We start from the raw sequence: 20,629 nt of genomic DNA on the forward strand, positions 1-20,629 counted from the left end.
GCATCCTTCAGGCTCCAGCTTAGAAGTCACTTCCTTCAGGAAGCCTTTCTTCCCCGATCCCCCAAATTCGGTGGGTGCCGCTCCTCTGCTGTCCCACAGCAGAGCTTCTATCCCTGTGCTGGCACTGTGTCAGTGGCTGTCTCCCGTATCAAGCTTTGAGCTCCTCAAGGGGAGTGGGCAAGGGCGGTATCCTGAATGTACTGAACTTTAACCACTAGGCAAAATGCCTGGCACACAGCAGAGACCAGTAAATATTTGTGGAAGAAAGGAGGGAGGAGGGAAGAACGCAAGGAAAGAAGGCTCCCAAAGCCACAGCGTTGGGAAGTGGGGAAGTTGGGTTTAAATCCAGCCCTATCTGGTTCCAAAGACTAGACTAGAACAGACTAGACTACATCCATGAAAAATACAAACTCCCCTCAGAGTAGGGAGCCTTTTATTACACGCTTGTGGATTTATCTTAGAACCTGGCACATTATCATTTTCCGATTAACAAGTGCTAATCGATGGACTTTAAGCTTTCACAGGTCACGGAGAGCAGGCGTGGTTTTCTGGGACACCCATGGTCCCTGGAGCAAAAGGCACTGCACATGGTGGATGCTTTACACATACTTGTGTCTTGAGCTGATTTATAGTCAGCCCATCCCACTGTGATGACGACAGTGACTCGGATCAGAGAAGAGCCAGCCACTGGCCCTCAAGACGACATTCAAGGCCTGTGGGGTGGGAGTGCCTGGAATGATCAAGACACTGAAACTATGGTCGGGGCCAAGTTTGTCTAAGTGTTTTAAGACTAAAGAGGAACATGCTGATACAAAATGCGGTGTCTTACTGCCCCAGAGGGTTAGGAGTGGCTTCTGGAGTTTAAACTCAGGTCATCATCATACAGAACAGGCAGCTTCCCTGGGAGTTGAAATAATGACGTGGAGAGTTTTTGTTGTTAATATGCTTTGTTCCCCTCCCACCCTCCACCCCAAAGAAGTTTACAGAAGGCGTAGCATACAGAGTGCAAGGAAAATAAAAATTATTCATCCGAAGACCAGGAAAACACTTTTTCTCTCTGAAAAGCTCAGTTCTCTCCCGCCTCCCACCCCCACTCCAAGATCAATACAGTTTTCACACTTTTTTATAGTTAGGGTTTCTCTCTGAGATTTTATTTTGATAAAAAAATTTTAATAAGTTTTTACGTTGCACACGGCATGTGACCTCTGGTGTCACTGTGCGTCTCTAGGGGCTATGATTTGGCAGAACGGCCAAGGCGGAGTCAGGGGGTGGGGACATGACTAGCCTAGGAGTTGGGGATACGGTTTGAGGTGAGCTCTGCCTCTGCCTCCCCAGGTGACTCTGCCTAAGTCCCAACCTCAGCTTCCTTCTCTGCGACAAGTGCATGAAAAGGCCTCTTGACCGACTCCCTAGGCCACCCTGAAGATCTACTGAGGCACTGCCTTGGGGACATACTCTAGGTAGTAAAAGGCACCTGTAAATATAAGTAAGGTAGCACTTCTATCTAAACATCAAAGAGAAATGAGGCTTTACATGTCAATCTGTTATCTAGATAACACAAACCTTCCTTCTTGAGTATAAAATTGCATTTGATTTAAACTTCGGGGATGGCACCTGTGTCTCTAGACTAGTCTCTTCCCTTTTTGAAGCCAAGAACACTGATGCAGGCTTATTAATGACTGTCCTCAGGGGACGTGGAGGCTATGAACTTGTGTTATACTGATTTGCTCAATACTGACTGGCCTCTAGTTTTTACAGTCCTGGATTCTTGTGTTCTGAAAGAGCGTTTCTGTCTTTTCCTCTCAGGTAAGGAGTCATTTCTCCCTGCTGGCAAAGCTGCTCCCTTTCAGATTTCCCTTGATTCCTGCTTCTAAACCACGTCAGATGTGACTATCTAAAAACCTAGTTTGTTAAATTCAGTTGCAATATAAGAGCCTATCAAGTTCTTCTATGAGCAAACCTGAGGAGTTTTATACATCTTTACATTAATCTAAGGTCGTGTGCCTCCCTGCTCAAAACCTTTTTAATTTTTCTCATTCCTACCAAAACAAGTCCAGACACCCCAGGCTGGTATAGTTTTCAAGGCCTTCAATCACCTGTTCTTAAACTACAGTTGCAGTCTCTCTTCTCAACGCCCCAGCGAGACTGCTGCCCTCTGCTTCCTCTTGTGCCTTGAAAGCCCGCCCACCCTTCAAGGCCCACCTCCTTCCCGAAGTCTCCCTCAGTTACAAATAGCCTCGCTCCATCCTTTGAACTCTCCTGTCATCTGATCCACGTCTCTCCTGCGGCACTGATCACTTTCTGACTTAAAAGGAGTACATTTGCCGGGATGCTGTCTAGCTCTCTTTCCTATCCTGAAACCCCCTTGGAGAGGTTTCCTATTTCCCCTGGTCCTGCCTCTTGCCACATGGATGCATAAACGAGTGGTGGCAAATACGCTGCCAGCTCTCGTTCTCTGAGCCCCTTTTCTTGACGTTGCCCGCTGTGCTCTGGAGAGCTAAGGCTGCCGCATGCCGAAGCTCCTGTCAGATTGGCTCCGCGAGGGGAGTGACTCTCCCTTGGGGTAACTCTGCCCTTCCCTCGCCTCAGGGAAGCTCGGCCTGCCTGTCCCCGGTGCCCTCCCGGAAGGGGGGGCGGCACACGCCATGCCCCCGCGGGGAGTGGCAGGCGGCCCGTGGCGGGAGCACTCACCACTGCCCAGCCTCAGGAGCAGCACGTCCTGCAGCCTCCGGTTGAGGTCGCGGAGCTCCTTCATCTCGGACACCAGCGCCCCGTACTCCTTGAGCTTCTTAGCCTGCTGAACCAGCTGCCTGCGAGTCCGCTCCAGCTCCTGCTGGAGGTGGCGCATCTCGTCCTGCTGCTGCTGGTAGTTGCGCAGCAGCTCCTCATACAGAGCCCGGGGCACACCGGCGTCCTCCAGACTGTCCATGTCCTCTGGGCCCGGGGAGGCCTCCACGAAGACCTCTTCCGGACATGTGCTGTGGCCCAGGCTCAGGCCGTTCTGCTTCTCCAGCCGGGCCACCACTGCCTCGATGCTCTTGTGTGCCACTTCACTCGGCTTCCGCCCCTCGGGTCTCTGTGTAGGACAACGAGAATCAGTTCAGGCAAGGGCAGCTGGGACTTTCTTGGGCTGCGGCTCAATATTTCCCCAGACAATCCTAGAATCACAGAACCACAGAACATCAGTGCTTGGAGAAACTTGTGCAGACACGCAGTCAAAGCCCTTCACTTTACAAAGGGGGAAACAGAGGTCCAGAGTGGGGAAGGGTCTCGCCCCAAGTCACACAGTCAGTTAGTGGCAGAAGCAGGACTCTGGTCTCCCAGGCCAGCACTTCTTCCATTCCATCACTCTGCCTCTTGGGTGCATATTATAATATCATGACTGCCCTCCCCAATTCCCCAGGCTCCCACCCTACCCATAGGGCCCAGGCAGTAATCTGCTCACAGGGAGTATTCAATGTGTATTTGTGGAGAATCAGTAACAAATCAGGCCAGGCCTAGCCATCCCAGGGGAGCCATCACTCAAATCTCTTCAACAACAAAGACATAAAAGCCCCTCCCCAACCCTGGTGGAAAAAGGGCATTCCACCAAGTAAACTTCTCCTCAAGAATGCTGCAGTTGGGAAGGACGCTAAGAACTCTAATCTAGGGCAGGAATCGTGTCTTATTTTCTGTTCCTCCACTGCCTACTCAGAACTGGCACTTGGCAGGGGCTGGATCAATGTTTACGTAACTGCAAAGTTCAAAGAACGCTAGCACTGGAAGGTTCTTTCTGTTGAACTCCCTCACTTTACAGGTGAGGAAACTGAGGCTCAGAGAGGGGAAGGACTACACTCAGGGTCACACAGTGAGCTACAGAGAGAGTCAGACCTGGAACCTGAAGCCCGACTTAGAGCACTAGGCTCCTTCCCCGACATGTGTTAGCCTCTCCTTGGACTCTGGCCAAGTTGAAGCTCAGCAAGAAGTGGATACAGAGAGGACAGTTTAGTGAGAAGACAATCATCTAGGACTACCCAGGAGTTGGGGTTTCAGCTGCCTGAGGCCAATTCCAGCTCAGGTGGACAAAGCTCCCACTGAGGGGAAGTGGGAGTTAGAGGACCAGTGCAGGAGGGCTATAGGAGCTCTCCTGATGGGGGCACTTGTGGGAGATGCAGACAGCTGGAGATACCAGATTCCAGACAACTTAACTGTGTCCGGTCAAGCCTGCCTTAACCTCTCAATGAGTTCCTGAAAATTTTGGAAAAAAAAAAAAAAAGAAAACATGACTCTGAGATTAGGTTACATGAAAAAACCCTATCCTGTCATTTATCCACTGGGATAAAGTGCTGCTGGTAGTCTAGATGAGTTGATTCATTAAAATTGTAATGATCACTTTGGATACCCGTCTGCATCACTACACTGTGAGACCACTAAGGGCAGTGACCATGTCTGTCTAATCTCTATGACCCCAGGAACCAGCAAGGGGCCAAGGCCCATAGCACGGGTGCAATGAATGCATGAACTAAACTCAACTGCATCTTTTGGACTATGCTTTGGGGATGTCCTTGGCCCGTGTCCAAAAGCAGACTGCAGTCAGTGCAGAAGGCATCCCTCTTCCTCCTCCCTTCCTCCAGGGCACCCATCGTACAGAAAAAAACATCTGGCTTATCGAACAAGATATTCAGCAGGCTTACAAGCAAAGGCTGGAGGAGAGCAACTAGGGCGCACACCAAAGGAAATGCAACCTCACACACAAGTTTTCTTCCAACCCAAGGTCACATTAAGCCCTTTGTCTGAACCTGGCGCACCCCATCTCCTCGTGAGTCCACCCTTAGCTGTTCGGGGGCAGCCTGATAGTGACTGGCTCTGAGCTGCTGCCCAAGAGCAGCCATGTTCCTGGAGCCTAGCAGTGACCTCTCCAGAGCTGGAGGCCAGACGGAAATGCACCATTCCCAACCCTTAGCAGCCATGACACTGCACAGATGGTACAAACAGGACAGCGCTCCCTGGAAAGTCAGCCAGCAGAGCAAACTCACGCCAGCCGTCCCGAGCCTCTCCCAACGTGAGAAAGTCATGGCCTGCGACACCAGGGGGCATTTACATGGACAGAGGAGGCCAGACTGGAATTCTTTAGCTATAAGAAGTCTGAAACTGCTGTCCCATACTTCCAAAGAAGAGGAAAGGTGTTGTTACCTTGATGTGTCTAAGCTGTAAATCTTCTTCCCCGTAATCTTTAACTTCCCCATCTTCTTCTACATGATTGAGAGAAAGTTTGGGGATTTTTATTTTCTTCTGCATCACACTGTTTTCAAGGTCAGATTTGTCTTCTAAAATGCATAGCAAGAGAATAAGGTTCATTATGAGTCAAAATGCTCAACATGCCCATAAGCTCAAATACTAGAGAATGTCTGAGGCCAGACCAGTTAAAAAGGAAAAGCAAACAAACCCAAGACACGTTTGTTCCCTTCTACATGCAGGGCTCCTAGTAGCAGCAGCACAGATCAAACTCTAGGATCAAGGGTATATGCTAAAGGCACCACCATAAAAAGCATTGAAATAGCTCCCAGTGAATTTGCTGAGGGGTTTCCCTAAGTATATCTTCAAGGGTGGCCTTTTATGGAATTCTAGAATCTTGGAACTGGAATGGCCCTTAGATTGCTATCTGGTTTTAACTTAACTAGCACATGAATCCCTCAACAACCGAGATATTTCTAAGCAAATGATCTCCCAGGAAAACCTGGTGGGTTTCTGCCCGCTCAGGTACTGATGAGCGTGAAAGGATGATAGCTCTTACGGAGATAAAGCCTGAACTGGAGCTGAGGTACAGCCTCCCCACAGCCCAGACACAAGACAGGCTGAGTTAAGACAGATACAGGAAGAGTAACTAGCAACATTTACTGGTATCAGATAATGAAATGACAGAGTTTGGGGGGCCTCAGTGACCAAGTGGCCCAACTCTCTCTCATCTTACAGGTGAGGATGGAAGGCGCGTGCCCAGGGTGTGAGTCTGAGGAAGAGGCAGGAGTGGGAAACAGGCCTCTGGCAACTCAACCACTGCTTACGTGTGATAACAACACACACTGACGTGCATTACAAACTACAAAAGTGCTACACAAATACAAAGGGATACTACTTCTCCTCACTTTCTTATTCTTTAAACTCAACTTCAGATAATCTGAAAGAGAATTATTTTTCTCTTGCACAGATTTCAAACTTTACTTCCCAGATCTGTCTCTCACTGTAGATGTCCACAGTAAAAATTCAAAGAGGACAGTTCCAGAGGTAGAAACTCGAACATGCTCTGGAACTGGCCCTTGTGGTAAATACTTTGAGGTCCTGTTTTCCGGGCCTGAGCTGGGACTCTGGGAATTACTATTTCTTACTCCTCAAAGGTTCCCGCTGCTGCTATATCTTAAATGTAGTTTGCAGCATGTTGCCCAATGCTGGATGTAGCATGTAGCCAGGGAGTGGGTAAGTTCTGTCTCTCAGGGTCTTTACGTGTGAGTGTGTATGCACGTGTATGTGTGTGTGTTGAACATGCTCTTACACTTCCCCCAGTCCAGGCTTCTCTCCTCACAACTTGTTAGCAAAGTTGAAAAGGAAGCCTGTAAGCACCTAACTATTCCAGAATGCAGTCAAATGCCAAATCTTCCTGAATGTATCTTAAGAATGGAGCTCCAGCTGGTCAAGGGTGGGACTGCAGTATCAGAGAGGCCTCAGTGTAAAGCTCAGCTCTTCCGAGACAGGGCGCGAGGAGGAAGAAACAAGGTCTTAATCGCATGACCTCAGGTGTCTCCTCTATAAAGAAGTGTGGGGACGACAGCGACAATGCTTCACACACTTAACCACACAGCATGGCTGGTACACACTAGGCACTCAATGAACAGGATGTATAAACTGGTATTATCAACAGGCTCAGAATCGTTTTATTTCCCTAAGCATAAGGTGGACAAAGATACAATTAAAACAAAGGAATGACTTAAGAAGGGTATCTAGTGTAAGGGAAATGCCCCCCAAAAGAAGAGGCCGTCTTGCTAACAACCCCTCCTGATCAGAGATGAAAATGCCCATTCCCACTAGTGGAGCAGCAATCCTAGGCTTCTAGTTTCACAAAAAGGCCAGTTCTTGTTCTTGTTCTCTTTGTACCTATAAAATACACCCAATGGGTTAGGCAAGAACAACAGCAGGGACCGTGGTCTTTCTAAAAGAGCAGTAGCTCACCTCCTATAAATCACTGTCCATTCCTTCTAAGTCAAAAAGCTGCTAAAATATAAAACCTAAAGAAGGTGCTCCAAATGAAATTATCCTGAAATTGGATGGGTGGGTGTTTTCACATGTGCAAAAAGAGGGGAGAAACTGAAAGGGATGTAGAGGATGAGAGGGGGGTGTTAGGACTTCTGAATGTGTTGAGGCAAAGCTCCTGGGTTAGCTTTCAGCTTGACAAGGTCAAGGGCAAAAATTTGAGATGTAGCCACCGAACTAGAAATGACAAGCTATGCTCGGCCTCCCTGAGCTGAAGCTCTGTAGCTGAGAATCATGCTGGTATGGAGAGAAGCAGTCATTCAGGCTCACAAAACTGGGCAATATTTCAACTGGGAGCAATCCTCAGACCATTTCATTTAACCCTTTCAAAATGGAGATGAGGTTCCAAACGGTAAATCCATGCATCCGTCTACTCCGCAGTCAGGCCCAGGGATACAGGGGGAGCAAGACAGGCAGGGTTCCCATCCTGGTGAGCGCATCACTGTGCAAGGTCACAGAAGTTAGTGCCATAACATGAACAGCATGAGAACTCAGACTGTGCAACCGGAGTTCAGAGCTTTTCCTCCTATGCCTCCGCTTAACATTTACTGAGAATTTACACTTGCAGGATCTGGCTGGGGCCCTGGGGCACTGAGAATGAACACCTGCTTAGGGGACACAAGATAAAAACCCACGAAAAAGAAAAGCCCTCAAATAAGATTGAGATAAGATCTCAAATACTGAATGTGAATAAGGGGAAAGTAACTGCTTTAGGATCTTGGGGGCAAGGGAGATCACTTTGGTCAGTGTAACCATGGCAGGCGATTGAGAGGAAGGGCCCTTTGAACAGGACTCCTTACTTACAGGGTGGTCTTGAGTAACTTAATTTACTTCTCTGATCCTGTTTCCTAATCTGTGACTTGAAGTAAATAATTCCTACTCACATTGCCAGGACGCCGTGAAGATGATCAATTCTGTGTGTTAAGAACCTGAGCGGAGTGAAGAGCACTTGGACCGTCAGTGTACATAAAAGGACAGCCATTTACTGATGGCAAGAAGAGGGGCAAAGGACAGAAACCAAAAAAGAAAGATTGCAAAAACATTTAGACCGGAATGGTTACAAAAGATGGTTCAGTTATAGGCAGGAAGAAAAGGTGAGAAAGAAAGTTAAGGTGGCTGGGGCTTGGAGAATAACTGGCCTTGAACGCTAAGGTAAGAAGAACTGAGGTTCAGCCTGCAGGTGTGGAAAAGTCAGACAGCCTGGATTCCAAGTCCAGTTCTGCTACGTGGTAGATGTGAGAAGTCAGGCCAGCTGCTGTGTCAATGAGCATCACTGATCTCTTTCCGTAGGAAGGGAGACAGAATACTGACCTCAAGTGGGATCAAATCAGCTGAGTATATGTGCCTTGAAGGCAACAAGAGTGGTACTTATAGCAGATGACAAAGCTCAGCAGAGCCTGCGGCTGGCCCAGGGCTGCTGCAGGCTTGCCCCTGGAGGCGGAGACCTACTCAGCCACCTGGCTTGAGAAGGGAGACACGTGAGAGAGCCTTACTCCCCATATGATGACAGGAGCCCAACTCCCACCGGCTATACCCAAAGCTCCACGCCCCCTCCATCTGACTGGAATGCCCCCTCCTTTCCTTTCTGTTAGACAAACTCCACCTAACCTCCACTCAGCTCCTCTTTCCTCCTCTAAGGTCCCATTACACCTTACACATACCTTCTCTGTAGCCTATTTTCTTACTATGTTGCAATCACCTGTTCTGAGGTCTGCCTTTCCCACGGGAGTGTGGGTAACCACAGGGCAGGGCCCGTATCACAGGCTTGGCCATACAGTATAGAGGCTCATCAAAAAAAATGTTTAGTGAAAGAATAATAAAAAGAGGCTATACCAGTAAGCATATGAAAAGATGCTCAAAATCATCAGTCATTAGGGAAATGTAAATCAAAAATAATACTATCAGATATACTTCATACTCACTAGGATGGCTACAATCAAAAAAAGAAAAGAACAGAGAATAAAAATAACAAGTGTTGGGAGGATATGGAGAAACTGGAACCCTCATACATTCCTGGTGGGAATGTAAAATGGTGCAGCCACCATGGAAAAGAGTTTGGCAGTTCCTCAAAAGGTTAAACAGGATAACCATACGATCCAGCAGTTCCACTCTTAGGTATGTACTCAAGAGAAATGAAAACATGTTCATAGCAACATTATTCATAATAGTCAAAAGGTGGAAACAAGCCAACTGTCCATCAACTGATGAATGGATAAACAAAATGTGGTATATCCACGCAATGGAGTATTATTCAGCCGTTAAAAGAAATAAAGTATTGATACTTGCTACAACATGGATGGATCTTGAAAGCATTATGCCAAGTGAAAGAAGCCTGACAAAAAGGCCACATGATATATGATTCCATTTATATGAAATGTCCAGAACAGGCATCTCCACAGAGACATAAAGTAGATTAATGTTTTCCAGGGACATAGGGGAAAGGGGCAATGAGAAGTGACCACTTAATGGGTATTTTCTGGAATTAGATAGTGATGATGTTTGTAGCACACTGAATTGTACACACTCTAAAATGGTTAACATGGTGAATTTTGCCTTATGTGAATTACACTTCAATTAAAAAATAGGCTACCACTTTTAGAATGTCTATTACCGACCAGATGCCACTATACGGCTCTTCACATATATTACTGTACTTCCCAACAACCCTGCAATCAAGTATTAGCCGCATTTTTTTTCCACAGAAGAAGAAATGAGACTCAAAGAGGGCCTAAAGCCACCCAGATGCGAAGGCACAGAGCCAGGATTCGATCTAGATCTCTTTGCCCCCCAAGCCCACGCTCTAGTCTCTCTAAAAACACATGCCTGAAATATGGTTGAGCCATATTCATAAATGCTGAACGAATGAATGACGGCTCTAGATAAGGACATCTAAATTCCCCAGCCTGAAGTGCAAAGCAGAAGACCACTTCACTCCTGCTCTCCTGCCACACCCCTCTGGCCTCAGGAAGTCCCCAGATAGGAGTAACTATCGCCAGGCACAGCGAATTAGGTTGTAGGCCAGGGCTCAGGGTTTGAAGGGGTCCTTTGAAAGGGTAGGATGAGCAGTGCAGGAAGGTCTGAGTGACAGAAGTAAGTTCCTGAAAGGAGCAGAAGTAGACAGCCCCTCGAGTCACATGTCCCCTTACCTGGATCCTGGCTGCCCCAGTGCTTGGCCAGGGGGATCTTGAGGCCCCTCTGAGAGGTAGCTACCTGCTGGCTCCATCCTAATGCCCATCACCCTCCTCCCTGCGCCGTGCTCCCTGGATGAGGGTTCAGGAAGATCTGAGGCCTCCACTTGTCCTTTTCTGCAGTCACTGGACATTCACTGAGCCCCTGTTCTGTGCTGAGCTCTCTGCTAAGTGTTCCTTGCCTTTCGGATCCTTACAACCCAGGATGTGCCAAGAATCCCAACCGGAATAGAAGGCTTGACTTCCTGAGAGACGCTGGCTCATGTGGGGGCGAACCTCCAAGCTCCAGGCCTTCCTAATCCTAATCCCAAATTAAAGGTGGTGCCTCACGTCCGCACCTAGTCCACAGAAGATTACGGAACACTCAGTGGCACCGTAAAAAGTGGAAGAACTGGTTGGGAGAGGGAGGCCCAGGATTTAACAAAAGCAGCCCAGTCTTTCCAGTCAGGGAGTCCTGGCTTGGGATTCTGCCTCTGCTACATACTAACTGTGGGAACTTGGGCAAGCTACTTCACCTGTCCGAGTCTCACTTTCATTATCTGTAAAGTGGGGATAATAAACTGTTTTCCAAAAGGTAGTGCATATAAAACACCAAGCACGGTGCCTTTCTTGTCCCAGGTGTTCAGTGAATAGTGGCTGTGAGGCTACCCCTGTGGGCTGTGTCATTGGCTTTTATCCTGTGGCAAAGAGACCCGTACCCGACACAGACTGAGACACGATGAAAGAGATGTTTGGGGAAGATTAATGTGGCAATGGCAAGCGAGATGGATGAGGTGTGAGGAGGAGACTGAACACAGGGTGACAAGAAGCCGTAACTCTTGACTGGTCACATTAATGAAGGTGAACGGTGGTGTGGATCACCTAGGACAGCAGGTAACTTCATGCAGCATTTTAATGTGGCTTTGGCTTTGGAGTATGCTTCTGGCTTTGCATTCCAGGAAACCACAGAAGAAATTAGCAGGAGACTCAAAAAGGATGAGTCAACCCACCTCTCTGGTCAACCCACCTTTGCAACTGCTCCAAACTTAAGACCAAGTAATCAGTTTTAGTGTAAACAGAAATAAGTATGTAGCCTCTGAAGAGATAAACTTCATTGATTCTAACTTCCTGATTCTTTTGTTTTCCAGGGCAAGAAAACCACCAAGGATTTGGGCATCAACTTTCTCCTTCTCCTTTCCAGCGACTATGCTGTCAGCTAACTGCATGCATCTTATTCAACAAATACTGAGTAAGCAACTACTACGCGCCAGGCCCCATGCCAAACTCTTTATTAACATCAATACATTCGATCCCCATAAGGATTCTATTGAAGCAGAAACTGAGGGTCAGAGAGTGAGGTGGCTTGCCTAAGACACAAAGTTATTAAATAGCAGAGCCAGACGTTCCAGTCAGGCCTGCATGTCACTCGGGCCCTGGTTCTATCATCTAATTATCCTACAGGAACAAGAGAAAAATTACCAAGTTGCTGTAACTTCCTCAACTGAACTAGAAGGCACATATAATATGGTGAGTGTGTCAATATAATTTCCCCAGCGCCAGCTTTTTTCCCAAGCCTTTGCCTACATCCAGGAGAATCCTGTGATCAATGCCCAAATTGAACTTAGTGTGACTTGATACCAACCTCCCGAACTCCAAGCTTATCAAGACCACCAAGCCCTAAATAACCCCCAAATAGAGTCCCTATTCAAAGCCATAAAATACGGTAGAAGCTGCTCTTCAAAAATATAGAAGAACTTGGTATTTGTCATTAATCTGAGAGGGAGGAACATCCCATTAAACTTACCACTGGAAAAAAAAAAATGGAGGCATGTTTAATGAGCAAATAGTGTTTTAGAAAAGAGGCCGGTGGACAGGAAATCCAATGCAATTCTGTCTTCAAACGTGAAGATACTCCTGAAGAACTTGAAATACAGTTAAAATGGGAGCGGTACTGTCTTGACTCCCATTTTACATAAAATCATGCTGGATAATTAAAAGAATCCAATGTCAGAGTTTAACGTGGTGTGGGCTTGTTAGCTATGATGAAGTTCTGAAAGGCTAAACATAAACTGTTTTACATAGGTTTTGTCTTATTTAAAAAACATCTATATGCAAGTTTAAAGTTCTTCATCTGTGTAAAAACCTTGCAAAGTCTTATGTTTGCATTAAAAACAGACATGCCACAGAAAAGGCATGCATATCTCATTCTCTGGCCTGTGGCGTTTGTTTTTTTAAAAATCCAAGGCAGACAAAATTCTCAAGTTTCAAGGATTGTATCTAGCCAAGACAACACGAAGATGAGTGCCCTGCTGTGGTAAAGCAGAAAGAAATCAAGAGACACGGGTTCGAGGCCTGGCTTTGTCACTCACTCTCTGGGTGACCAGTTACTTCCTTTCAGCTTTCTTTTCTGTAAAACATAGGGACTAGACTAGAAAACCTTAAGAGATCCTTCCAGCTGTGTGACCAACCGGCCAGCCACAGGGAATTCCACTTCTCTTTCTCTTCTATGCAGTGCCGGGCAAGAGTAGATGATCTAATCCCTCCAGGTGGGCTCGTTTGAAGAACTGTCCCGCTGAGACCGTCCGAAAGGGGAGAGAAGAACTGCCAACCAGGTTTCAGTAGGTCTCCCTGCTCTCACTCCCATGGCCTCACTGGCCTTGGCACAGCGCTAGGGCACAGACAAAACGAGGAACCTCATCCTTCTGACTCATTTGTCTAGCTACCCTCATGTGCTTCACCAGGCTGTTGCCAGGGTAATAAGTGGCCCCGCCATAGGGTCACAGAGGGGCAACACATGGGGGGAGATGGTAAGCCCTTCATGCTAAAGTCAAGCCGCAGGAGGATTCACAACGCCCACAAGTTAAATTTTAAACGTGTCTTCTCCTTGGTCCTCTAAATCGCTCCTTTCCACAAATGGTGGCACCCACGACTAAGCGAGCTTTTCTCTCAAGAAAGCTTAGCCACCACAGTCCTTATCAGCTACCTATATTTAATGAGTACCTACTATGTGCCAGATACTTTTCCATATTACCTTGCTAAATAGCATAGTGGGCAAGTCACTCATTACCATCTCTACGCTACATCTGAGTACCTGAAACTCAGAGAAGTGAAGTAATCTCCCTAAGGTCACACAGCTTGTAAACAGCAGAGTCACGGTTTGAACCCAGACTGTCTCACTTCAAAGCCTATCTTCTTTCAGCTCTCTAAATCTTCCTCTTTGATACTCAAGGAAGCGACCTGGGGGAGGGGGTCATTTAACCAATTCTCCCATAGGACAGGATTTCATTCCAGAATATCCACCTCCCCTGACAGGGAGCTCATCACTATGCTTAGAAGCCCTTTCCGTTGTTCATCCACTCTCTCGGCTATTATTATATTCCTCCCACCAACCGCTTTGAATTTCACTCTCTGGACCTAATTTTGCTTTCTGGGCCTCAAAGAACAGGTCTGATTCTTCTTCCAGTGGGGCAAAACTCAGACATTCAAAACTACCAAAATATCATCCCATGCAAATCTTTTCTTCTCCTGCTTATATATTTAGCTGTCCTATCCTACTATGTCTCACCAATGAGCTCAGAGGAAAAAGTAGTTGCTGTGTAGTTAAAAGAAACAAAAGCAGGCTTAGATCTGGGATACAAAGACCTTGCTCCTTGTTGGATTTCCAGGACACCCATCTCTCCTGGTTATCACTTGATTCTTAGTCCATCTCTGGCTGCTTCTCCCCAGTCACCTTTTTGGGCTCTTCTTCTTCAGCTGTGCCCTTAAAAGCTGGTGTTCTAAAGAGTTCCGCATGATTCGCTTACTCTGCCCCCTCTCCCTCTGTGAAACCACCACTTCCATGGCTAATGACTTCCACATTGGGACCTTCAGCCCAACTTCAGAGCACTCTCCTGAACCTTGGGCCACGTGCCTAATCTCTCTCCTGGAGTATCTGCCCAGATATCCCATGGGCCCCCAAGATTCATCTTGTCTCAGACTGAACTCAGTATCTCCTCTTCCAACCAACTACTTTTCTAATGCTCCCCACGGAGGGAGGAGAGCCCAGACCACCACGTCATCATCACACACATCACCACAACCAGACAGGTCCCAAGTCCTATGGATTCTCCTTCCTCAGTCCACCTCAGAGCCATCACAACCACTGCCACCCTAGTTCGGGTATCATACTTTTCGACTGCCCTGACTCACAGTTCTCCAAGAGCTTCATGTGTATGGGAAGACCTTAGCCCACTGCCTGGCACCTACAGCACCCACTAAACAACTGTCTGCGTAGCTCTCTTCTCCCAGGGTAAAATAAGAAGCCTTATCTCACAAGGATGTAGACAGAGTATGTATACGGTAATTCCTAGCATTGAACCTGGAGCCTGGTGAGTTCTTAATAAATATTTAGTAAACGAGTCTGTGAAGGCAAGAAACAATGCCTATTCCTCCTCCTTTGTTTCCCTCCAGTGTAAGACTGACCACCTAGTGTAACTTAATACCTGGGGGACTTAAATGAACCAGAGAAAAGCTCTTCAGGGTATGTATGCTTTTCCAGTAAGCATTTTAAAATGAAGAGTACACACATCTTCTCTCTCTAAGGAGCTTATAAGACAAAGCAGGTAGGCACAGTGGAAAGAGAATAAATCTTGAAGTCAAAGATCTAAGTTTGAATTCTACTTTTCTGGTGCGTTTTTAAAAATAAACACCAGTGTGCTCTTGAATGACAAGAAAACACACCAAAGAGCAAGACCTGAGCTTGCCTGGGGCAATTTCTTCTTTCATCCTGTGAACCAGAACTCTGCAATACTCAGCAACACATACTATTTAGTTGTAACAAATATGTGGTTCTTAAACATGACAAATCACATCAGACGGGACCTTAAATGGTTAACATTTCAGTAGAATCTGCAACAGATGACAGCAGGCAAGTTCCAATCTTCGCTCCAATGTACATCAGCAGAACATGTCAAAACCTAAATTAAAAGTTTTCACTCGCTTAAAAAAAAAAAAAAAAAGAATCCTTTTGTTGGCAGTCTCCCACTGATGACATGCAACAATCTTTGCATATGAAATCGGCTACTCCCCTGCTTCACTGCTAACTTTGTAGAAGTTCCAAAGCATTTCTGGAGCAAGTGATCCATTTGGACCAACAATGCCAAGCTGGGACCTGAGCCCTGAATGAGCTAAAATTACCAAAGCAAGAAGAACGTGGCTTTGGAAGCGATTTCCCCCAAGTGTGGGGTTTCTTCTAGTCAAGGGAGTGATAAAGAATGTTGACTTTTTCCAGGTGAACAAAGTTGAAGGAAACCTCCAAAACTCACTGCAGGTTTCTGTTCTGAAAAACACGTTGCTGCTACAGGGGTTCTTGTCCTCCCTACTTCTTCTCCCCAAGCATAACAAATGCACCTGTCTTCCCCAAGTTGGTGAGTTCCACTTGGGCTGACTGGAGTGGACTACGTGCTGGGCACCATGGATGCAGAGAGAAGGAAGGCAGGTCCCTGTCCTGGAGGAGTTCACTGTCTGGTAGGAAGACAGACCTATTCACGACTAACCAAAACAAGACACAGAATGCTAAAGATAACTGAGGAACAGCAAAGTAAAAGGAGAGCTCCGAGGAAGGAGAGTCTCCCTTGGGGACTGAGGGTGGAACAGGGAGCTGTGGCATTCGTCCTCAGCTCACGGGACTGCAGGCATGTCACGTGTCTGCCTTCTCCACTGAAGGGGAGCTCCATGGGCAGAGGCCCCATCTCACACCATGATTAATCCATCCTCGTTGGCTCAAAGGAGTGCCTGAGGGAGTGTTCTCAAGATGGCATGAAGTACCGCAGGCCTGGGGGAAGCTGGAGAAATGGGGTTGGTCTGGGGCTGCTATGAACGCCCCGGCTGAGAAGCTTAAGTTTTATTCAGTAGGCAACAGGGAGCTACAGAAGGTTCTAAGGAGAGAAGTGACTTGACTAAGACTGTATTTTGGAAGATTTTTCTGACAGCAACTCGGAAAACAGATTGAGGCAGGGTAATCAATTAGAAGGCAGATGTGCTGGCTTAGATAAGAGCTGGTGCACGCCTGGATGTGGGCAGTGGTGGTAGAGTTGGAAAGATGTACAAGATAAACCACAAAGCCCACCTAGAATGGGCCCTTTCTCTGTGCTGCCCTGGTGCCTGGCTTCCACCTCTATTTAGCACGTACATTGGGCCCTAAGACTACACTCACCCTGAGGACGATGCCCATTTCTTCCCTGTCATTCTGCCCGGACAGAAACCCTACATGGCAGGGCCTGAAAAGTTAACTTCTGTTTCGCCTGGATTGTGCTGTCATTTCAGTCCCAGGACCTCAGACCTGCCGGCGCACTGGAGTATTCGCTTATTACAGCACTGGGCCTGGTGTATAGGAAGTAGAAGGGGGACATTTGACAACAAAAGGAATTTAGCACACCAAATAACAATAACATAGCCAAAGTGCCTGGATAGAATGGCATAGAATTTTAAGACTCTGAGCTGAGAAAAACCAGTTGTGGTCCCATTAAAAAAAACCATAAATTCAATACCATGAGCCCCAGTAGCAGACTGGATTGCAGTTAGATAATGGTAAGCTCTCCAAATGGGTTGTTCTCATTTTCAACACGCTGTCTGGCAAATAAATGAGAGTGACGAAGGAGACCACATCCAAAGGTGAGCCACACCTTGAGTTACGTGGACCATGGAGGATGGGAGCTCTTCTGAGATTTCCTGAGGAAAATGACAACTTAGCAGAGAGGAAAGTGCGTGTGCTCTGTAGGAGGGAGGCTGGTGAGAGAGGAAGAACAGAAGGGGCTGGAAAACTCAGCATCTAAAACTGTTCCTGGGCTCGAAAACTTGACTTGAACTGTCAGCTTCACGGACAGTTCTTCTCTTGCCTTTCATTCCTTCCAAGCCTGCTGTGTGGCTGACGAGAACATCAGCTACTTTACAAAGGAGACTTCCAAGTGGGGGCCTGGCACTGGAAGACCTCGGTTTCAAGTCTGGCTTTGTCACTTGTTAGCTATACAGCTGGAGAGGAGTCTCTGAGACTCAGTTGTCCTCATCTACACAATGGAAATAGTAACAACGGCAATCTCTACCAACAGGGTCCCGGGGACGACTAACAGAGATAATGCACAGGCACAAAGTAAGACTGTCAGTAAAGGTGTGTTTGTTTTCTCCCCTTGAACTGAAATCAAGGCTATATACTGGGTCTGACACACATGGAAACCATGATGTAGACCAGCATATGCTGGAAAATGCAAAGTCCCAAAGCAGCTGGCTTTGACATTTCCTGGATACAAGAAGAGGTACACCTGAAGACAGCTCTGAGTTGGCCTGGGCAAACGGTAAAGTACCGCGCTTCTCACCAAAAGCCATAAAACGGCCCCGAACTGCTCCTGAAACTACGCTTTTGGTGCCAGAGAGGGATTAATTACTCATGGCTAATGCACAAAAACATAGCTATCTCTGCCTCCCGCTTGAGGGCTTGCCGCCTCACATCTGGTCCCACAGCACCGTGGTATTCACAACTAGGAGATGCCAGAAGATGAGCTCCTTAAGACGAAGTCACTGCAAGCAATTCTCGGAGCCACCACATCCAAGATGGGGTTTCAAGACACATGGGGGAGTTCTTCCAGGACAAACGAATTCCCAAACCTACCCTGGCCCTTCCAGTCAGGTCTGGAGCCAGGACAGTGGCTCCAATTTAAAAGCTAACCAGCTGATTGGAATTCTAAATGTGGCCTAGTCAACGGCAAGTTGTTTCTTTTTCTTCCCCTTGCTCTTCTCAAGAAAAAAACCTGAAGAGAGGTGGAGGAAAGTGCTTTTCAACTCACTTTGCTCAAACTGGCGCCACGCTTCTTCTCTGGATCTACTCTGCCAATTTCCAGATGTTGCCTAGGTCTGTTTGTGTGTGTGTGTTATTTTAATTGTCTGTTTTCAATAACCCTAGAGATTTATCAACGTTCCAACTTGGAGGATGAACAGTCTATAGATTCAAGATTCATGGTCCTCACACCAATAATTACGTGTGTCTTACTGAAGAAGACTTTTGTCAATTTCCAAACTCAGAGTCTGTGGGGGCTGCCATCTGCCTCAGCAGCCTCTCTGCGGTGCCTGAAGAGCAAAGCACAGTGGTGATGTTTACTGCATGAATAAGTGGATGCAGGGACAATCTCTAAAAGAGGAAAGCAGCTATTACACACTAAAACACCTACCTACCACTGACTCCTTCTGACCACATCACTCCCCGCCTCCTAGGGCCCTTCCAGATCTAGGAGTATAATAGAATCATTAGAGCAGGCTTTCTCTTCTTCTAGCCAAGGGGAAGCTAAGGTTACAACCTACCTGTAACCTCCTCAGGCCTATACTGTACTCTTGGGGAAAAATCTCCTAATCCCTTCCTTCAGGTAATTAAAAGCAAGCAAACAAATGAAATAAAACCTAATCCGCTACAAAGGTTTCCCTTTTCTACATACTTGCCTTCATTCTGCTCTTCTGGCCCCAGGCATGCCCAAGTGTTGTGTGTGGTGGGGGGGTGGTCTATACCACTGTGCCCCAGGGCTTGCCAGAGAGGTGGTCAGGACACAGTCTGTCCACAAGGGCCCCAGGTGCTCATAGGGTTCCAGTTCTTCTTTCACTCCTCAACTCTGGCAAACCTACTTTCCAGAGGCAACAGGAGGTGATGGAAAGGAACTTTTCATGAACCACAGCTCTAAGCTACTGCTAATTTGCCATGGGACCCTAGGAAAGTCACTTCTCTGTTTCAAGCCACAGTTTCCTTATTTGCCAAATTTAAATATGATACATGCTGAATTCATCTCTTAAGGAAAGCTAAGGAAGTTGGAAAAAATAGGAAAGGTCTCAAACTACAAAATGCTAGCAATGTCTCCTAACCCCTGGTTTTCTCTTCCAACCAGAGGGCAGGGTGGTTTACTGTCTCTGTCCACTCTGAGGTACACCCTCCTTACCAGCAATAGCTCAAAGGCTGCTCCCCAAAATGGAAGTGATACTTTCCTCATCCACTCATATCTGTACCCAAGCCTCCTAAAACTAGCTGGGAAAGGGGATCCACTGACTTTACAAAGGAAAAGGTGCCTCAGCACGGCAGAAAGAACCTGGTGAAGGAGGCTAGAGGTCTGGTTTCTAGTCCTACCACCAAGTGAACCTCAGGATCTTCATCTGTCAGATGGGGATGAGACCACCTGCCTTGCCTATTTCTCAGGGCCCTGGGAAAGCAGGAATGGGAGGTCTGGTCTTATCCTGACCTAGAAACTCTTTCCTGGCCCTCAGCTCTCACTCAGAGAGCCTTCTGGGAGATTCAATAGGGGTGTGGAGTCTGAAGGATGCTAAAGTGCCACTACTGCTTTACCTCTGCCACCTAGCCAGGGAGGGGCAGGAGAGAGTGGCACCCAGTACCCAGTGATGGAGGCCTCTTCATCCTGTCCAATGATGGCCCGAATGAGACAAGGATGTCATAGCTTCCCTCTGTAAAGAGGGACTCCCACCTGGCAGAGTCTGACAATATCAAGCCTTGCCTCTCACTCCCAGGCGGTACTAAGGGCCTTAAAGGGAGAGACAGACGGCTAGAGAAACTTGAGGAGACAGAAGGCGCAGAGAGGGAAGGAACTGAGAGAGAGGTAAAGAGAAGGTGAGAGACAGAGAAATGAAGGTACAAACAGGCGGGGAGAGAACAGGAAAGTGAGGGAGCCGAGAAGAGACAAACAGAAAGAGTAGGACAGACAGAGAGATGGAGACAGACTGACAGCGCGGGAGGTGTCGGGGAGGCGGGGAAGACAAAGGGGACCATCTCGTATTTTTAACTGGTCTGGCCTTCTAGAGACACCCCGTCCCCTAAAGAAAAGCCTACGGGACAGGAGAAGGGGGCCGGAACAAGCAGCGGCTCCCCCCGGCCCCCTCCCCGGCTCCCGGCCCCCGCCCGGCCCCCGAGTCCCTCCCGGACCGCTCGCTCACCTGCCAGCGCCAAGATCTGGGCCTTGTGGAGCAGCAGCGCGCCCCAGTCGCGGGGGGCGCGCGGGGGGCTCTCGGGCCCGGCGCCCAGTTCTTCCGGACCCCGGTACACGGCGTACACCTTCTGGTTGTCAAAATCCAGCCGCGAGCGGGGGCTGAAGTCGCGCACGCACGACACGGGCAGCGCGTAGCAGACGTTGTCCTCCAGGAACCGCACAAAGGCGTACATG

At 47.7% G+C, this 20,629-nt stretch overlaps 2 protein-coding genes across 3 annotated transcripts in view; both read right to left on the bottom strand.

Annotated features, from left to right (window-relative positions):
* Positions 1-20,629, bottom strand: part of AGBL4 (AGBL carboxypeptidase 4) — a 1,255,618-nt gene that overhangs the window by 232,520 nt on the left and 1,002,469 nt on the right. The window lies entirely within an intron of this gene.
* Positions 1-20,629, bottom strand: part of BEND5 (BEN domain containing 5) — a 47,639-nt gene extending 27,010 nt beyond the window's left edge. Inside the window, exons 1-3 of one of the 2 annotated variants that reach the window (XM_024739276.1) lie at positions 20,403-20,629; positions 5,173-5,306; positions 2,692-3,076 (exon numbers count right to left, since the gene is read on the bottom strand). In XM_024739276.1, the coding sequence (XP_024595044.1) occupies positions 2,692-3,076; positions 5,173-5,306; positions 20,403-20,628 (745 nt within the window). In that variant the 5' untranslated portion in view covers position 20,629. Of the gene's footprint in view, positions 1-2,691; positions 3,159-5,172; positions 5,309-20,402 lie in introns of those variants that run through there. The other variant, XM_024739277.1, reaches the window with a different exon arrangement.

The sequence above is a fragment of the Neophocaena asiaeorientalis genome, unplaced genomic scaffold, assembly GCF_003031525.2.
Source record: "Neophocaena asiaeorientalis asiaeorientalis breed wild unplaced genomic scaffold, Neophocaena_asiaeorientalis_V1.1 scaffold138, whole genome shotgun sequence".
Taxonomy (NCBI): domain Eukaryota; kingdom Metazoa; phylum Chordata; class Mammalia; order Artiodactyla; family Phocoenidae; genus Neophocaena; species Neophocaena asiaeorientalis.